General features: G+C 30.4%; 1 protein-coding gene across 1 annotated transcript in view; it reads left to right on the forward strand.

The window, feature by feature from the left end:
- The window catches only part of Egfr (epidermal growth factor receptor), a 115,189-nt gene that overhangs the window by 108,549 nt on the left and 559 nt on the right, over positions 1 to 6,081 (forward strand). Inside the window, exons 16-19 of the mRNA XM_014428890.2 lie at positions 650 to 880; positions 2,338 to 2,621; positions 3,576 to 3,798; positions 4,775 to 4,966. Coding sequence (XP_014284376.1) covers positions 650 to 880; positions 2,338 to 2,621; positions 3,576 to 3,798; positions 4,775 to 4,966 — 930 coding nt within the window. The remainder of the gene's footprint in view (positions 1 to 649; positions 881 to 2,337; positions 2,622 to 3,575; positions 3,799 to 4,774; positions 4,967 to 6,081) is intronic.

The following is a 6,081-nucleotide window of genomic DNA, read 5'->3' on the forward strand; positions in this document are numbered from 1 at the left end:
ATATTTTTATCAGTTTTTATTATGACCAAGATATAATAGTTCAAAAAGTCCAAAGCATAAAGATATGTCAATTCTATAAGCTTAATTTAAAAATCTCAAAATTTTCAGGTAAAATGAGCATCCTTCTCCCTCCGTTACCCACAGGCAAACTCATCTTAAATGTACTATAACATTTTTAAATTTCCTTTCATGTTTCATTCTTCAAATTTTTATAGTTCAAAATAGGACAATAAAAAACACAATTCATTAAATAAAAAAGTATAGCGTTGTGTATATTCAGAAAATTATACAGTTTTACGATGAGATGTCAGCAGCATTCATTGAAAAATTATTATATTGTACATGCAGATAAAGCCTGTCTGCATACCTCTGTTATGGTATTGTGGATAATGTATAGACCCTACCCCATATTCATTGTATCAATATAAAACTGGTGATAAAAGCTTTAAGAACTTTAACAAGTTAAGTTAATAAGTTATAGATAAAAAGTTGGGAGGCATAAACAAATAATAACTTAAAATAGGTAAATATTATTTTGATAGAGAATGAGGAAAGAAATTTTTTTTGTAATGGACATTATCTTTTTTGTATATATATATTTTAGATCTTTGACATAATTATATCAATTAATTATATAATTTTTACTCAGGTATGGCTTATCTGGAGGAGAAGAGATTAGTGCACCGAGACTTAGCAGCAAGAAATGTTTTGGTCCAGACACCTAGCTGTGTAAAGATCACTGACTTTGGCCTTGCTAAGCTGCTTGACATCAACGAAGATCAATACAAAGCTGCTGGAGGGAAAATGCCTATTAAATGGCTCGCTCCTGAGTGCATCCAACTCAGGACATTCACTCACAAGAGCGATGTTTGGGCTTTCGGTTAGTATACATAGTCATTTATATTGTGTTTGATGAAAATAATTTTTAATTCCATCTATATTAATACATATTACAATATCAGATAATACTTTTTGCATTAAATAGACTGTTTATTGAGGACGATTCTAGACTTAGACATAATTCTATAATAATAATATTATAACTCTATACTATAACATTATAGTATGATCCGTTAAAACGGAGCTGTAAATAAATGAAAGAAAGTTTGCATGAGTGTCCATAATCATTGGTAAGATTATACTTGGAAGATAAAATGAACTACACAAAATTTTGGTATTTTTACAAATAAAATTAGATTAGAAAAAAAAAGTGTAAAAATGAAAGTTTCTTTAACTTTATTGATGTAAGGACAAATCAATTGTCTTTCCGACCCTGTTAATTAAAAGTGTAAGAAAAAATAATGATGTTTAACATTTTATAATGTAATATTATGAACAAAAAAATAGTACCAAGTTAAGCTAAAAATACTTCAACGTTATAATTGTTAATATTTATTTTAATACGTTCTGGCACTGTACTATGGCTGAAGCCACCCTCTGTTTTTTTCAATAAAGGAGTAATCATTAATTTTGATCATAAATTATGAAAATAGCTAAATTATATCAGTAAGTCTTACATTATTTTATTCAAATTAGATTACTAATCACAAAATTTAAACTTTTCACTTCAATTTTTATTTTCTTATAGGCATACAATATATTTAATACACCTCAAAAAAAGTAAAAGTTGAGATTGAAAATAATAAATCTTCATAAAGTAGAGATCAAACAAGTTAAACAGGAGGGTGGCATAACTGTATTATCCTTCAAAGCAAAGTGAAGCCAAAGAGGAGGTATATATCCTTAGGGCATAGGTTTTTATTGAGGTTAACTGGAATGTTTGCCATTGTAATTTAGGCAACCAATGATTGGCTTGTACTCTTCCTTTACTCCTCTGCCACACCCCTGGGTCCATCACAGGGCCTGCCTTTTTGGCTTCACTTTTCCTGCCAGTTTACTCCCTCCATTATATTCCTTCCTCCAAGATGTAAAAGGTTAAAGAATTGTTGCACTTATAAGGCAGTATCACTCATGTGTATCTCAGATATTGTTAGTTTTTTTTTCGTTTTTTTTATCTTGACTTTATAAAAAATAAATTTCTTCACCTAAAATAATAATTTATCAATATTAAAAAAAAAAGTATGTTTATTACTTTTTTCCCCTGTGATGAAAACAACTAATGAACAGGAGATTTCATTCGTTATTTTTTATTTTTGTAGTGATTGGTTCTTTTGTTTTTGCACATAATTTTTGGATTTTATTTAGTTAATCAGATGAACTTGGTGATGATTTTATCATGTGTTTGAAACAAATATAAAAATTTAACATAGGTGAAATCATGAGACATAGATTGTTTAATTATACATAAATTTAACTTACTTTTATATTGTTTATCAGGTGTGACAATCTGGGAATTGTTGACTTATGGTGGACGCCCTTATGAAAGTGTCCCAGCAAGAGAAGTTCCGGAGTTATTGGAGAAAGGGGAGAGATTGCCCCAACCTAACATCTGTACAATAGACGTCTACGTCCTGATGATCAAGTGCTGGATGTTGGATGCTGAGAGCAGACCCTCCTTTAAGGAGCTGACCGATGAGTTCTCTAAGATGGCTCGGGATCCTGGTCGTTATCTCGTCATCCAAGGTGACAAGCTCATGAGGCTACCCTCTTATTCATCTCAGGTAATGTATAAGTTTTATCATTTCATTGAATCCTTTTTTATTAATAATTATAAATTTCATTGCTTAAAAGTACACTATAAGGAATCAAAATCTTAACTTTTTATCAACAAATTATACAATAGCAGTTACTGCATAATTTTTATTTTAAAAGATTATACCATAAAAACGATTAAAAAACTGTTCGATACAAAATGCTCTCTGAATAAGTTTTATTCTAATTTTTATTTTTAAAACAAATAATAAGGCCCATGGGCATTGAAGCTATACTGTTGCACTACATCAGATGTGATTGTTAGTTGTACACTATTTCACATTTAGTGGCATTGTAGCTACTGTCACATTAAACCTTGTTTCTCTTATGATCCCTTACAACAATAGATACTACCATGATGAAATCTATATTATTGCTGTCATGGTAGTACTGTAGCATGGTAGCACTAGATATGTGACAGCTGGCAGTTCATGTTGTGGCAGTGAAGCTACCCGTTAAGGCCTGTTTCATGGTGACACTTTATAGCCATGGGAGCAACTGCTATGGTGAATGACAGTTGCGCCATCAGGTATGATAGATATCAGTATCTGTCGTGATATTGAATCTACTGTTGTATTGAGGTCTGTTTATTTAAATCAATCATTATAATGTCAACTGCCAGATTTTTACCCAATTAAGGGTTACCATCATATTAGACTGGGTGAACTCCGTCGGGCTTCTGAACCCACAGGGCTAACTCACAGCTACAGTGAAATAGAGAATATTCATCTACCATAGGAGGATTCAAACCAGGGTAGTTGGAGTTTGTAGCACAGTACTTTACCAATGAGCTACCCACTTCCACAAATTTTTATATATAGAACTTTATTAGTTCTGGGATTTATCTATATTCTCATTATTATTCATTTAATGAATTATTTATTGGAAAAAAATCAAATTTATAATTTTGCACATTATTTTAGGAATGTAATGGTCAAGAAGAAAAAGAGCAGACTTCTGTTGAGATTGGAGAAAATGAAAATGATACAGATGAATACTTGCAACCGAAGAGCAGGCAAACCATCGCCGGATCTCCATCTCCCCCGCTTGGTTCAGAATCACCAATACCATCGTCAGTACAGCCACCTGGTTGGGGAGAACTCGGGCATCCACGGCGGTATTGTTCAGACCCATTGGCACCTAGAGGTATGTTGCTGACCATAACTGTTATATATTAAATTTTAAATGACACAATGTTTTCTGGATATAGTGAGGTGGAGTCCGGCAATTATCTTGCCATGAATTAAGGTAAATTTCAAGTATCTAAAGTCCAACATGACAAATATATATGCAACAATTATGTTATGACATAATACTTATCATCAGAGCTTGCGTTGGTTTGGGATTTGTGGTACTATCAGTGGGAAGGGAGAGTATGGCTGGTATATCAAATTATTGGCCTGAAAAAAAAAATAATCAAAAGTTATAACATGCTATGATTTTTTTACATTAGTGGTTCCCAATCCATAGTTGTCAGCAGACCACTGAGGACTGGAAGCACCCATTTCTAGTATAACTAAGGTTTTTATAAATTAGATTCGTCCCAGAGTAAAATAAAATCTAAAAGATTTTTTGACTTTTGATAGTCTAAATCGCTGAAAAGATTCTTCATCTGACAATTGTAAAAAATGATTTTGTTGAGGATGGAATACTTTTTTTTTTCATTATTGCCTGAGCAAATAACTTTGAACTCTTCGTCATCTGCCAAATAGACTATATGATCAAACCCATTGTATTGAATTTGGAAAGTAACGTAATAATAATGGAATACACCTTTGCTAGATAACAGATTCCAGCTGGAACTGTGCTTTAACATGTATTTGCTCCACGACTAAGTTAAACTGATTATAATGGCTGAAAGTATACCTCCAGACATAAAGTTTAACTTTTTAAAGTTTAAGTATTTACATGCTCATTTTAATCCTTATTTGACTCTGATGTAAACAATGCACATATTGTTTATTTTGATTAATCCTTTATCTAATTATGTACACCACAAGAACAAATTTGAATTTAAAATATTTTTAATATTTAATTCACTTTGTCCTGTATAAAACAGGATTTTCAATTTTTTAATTTTAAAATAATATTTTATTTAAATATTGTGTTATTGTGATTGCAGAAGAGGTGGTTGTCGATGAAAGAGATGGTGTCCCTACGATTGCGAGCCGAAGGGAGGCCCAAATTGGAAATCTAAAGTTGGAGCTGCCGTTGGACGAAGATGACTACCTAATGCCATCGCCTCACCAGAGCCAAGCCACGACAGCTTATATGGATCTCATTGGTGACACACATTCTGCAGCTCAAGCTAACAGTAAGTACACCTCATACTAGCACGATTATTATTTAAACTTAGTTACATAAAAATATGGCTTCTCAAATTTAATTTTACCAAATGGAATGTTTAAGAATGATTTTTCATTTTTTTTTTTTTTTTTTATTTTATAATGAAATTTTTCAATGAATGACCATTTTAAATATTGATAAGAACAATGACATGCTCCAGGTTGGATAATAATATGTATCATGTGTAGCAAAAAATAGTACGCCTGATGATTGCTTTATAACTGAAACATTGCTGTTTTAAAACAAAAAATATAATTTCCTCTTTATAATAGTTATTTGAAAATCCTTGTTATAATTATTGCGTGTTGGTGAAATACTTAAACTTAGATAATAATAATTTAAAACATATATAAAAATGTATAAGCATATTTGAAATATAAATGTGAATTTTAAACTCTTAATAACATATGAAATATAAACAATCAATTTAAAGTATTTGTGCTATAGAAAAAATAATTGCACAGTAATTAAAAATCAACTTATAATATGAATTTTTTGTTTAAAAATTTATAATGAGCCAAAAAATATATCACAATCAACAGTGTTTGCTTCCTTTCGAATTCTAGTAACCACTTAATGCAGATATATAAGTTATATAGAGAGGATTATTACAGAGAATAAATCACTTTTATTCATTTTATTATTATCACATTGCTATTTTCAATATTGGATTATATTCGAGGATGAAAAATTATAGCAGCTTAAAATACGCCACTCAAATTATCTCGAATGTGCAGTTTGGCCTGTTTAGCATCCTCGACTTAACTCGGGCGTACAAGTTAAGGGGTTACTAGGAAAATAATAAGTATAACTATTTTGTATAAAAGAACATTAATTAATTACAATTACTTTTAATTTATAATTAAATTTTGTGTAAATTACAATAACTTTGTTTATTCAAGATTTTTTTTCTTCTTAAAAACAGGTACATCTTGAAAAAATGGGTTGGGAAAATAGTTAAAGTGCTCTCACAATATATTTATTAAGTAAATTTAGTTCTAATAGACACTAATATATAATATACAAAATATTATTAGAAGAATAGAATAAAGTTTGACTTCAATATCTGAATAAATATATTTA

This window comes from Halyomorpha halys, unplaced genomic scaffold (assembly GCF_000696795.3).
Source record: "Halyomorpha halys isolate HHAL.00 unplaced genomic scaffold, Hhal_1.1 Scaffold754.1, whole genome shotgun sequence".
Classification (NCBI taxonomy): domain Eukaryota; kingdom Metazoa; phylum Arthropoda; class Insecta; order Hemiptera; family Pentatomidae; genus Halyomorpha; species Halyomorpha halys.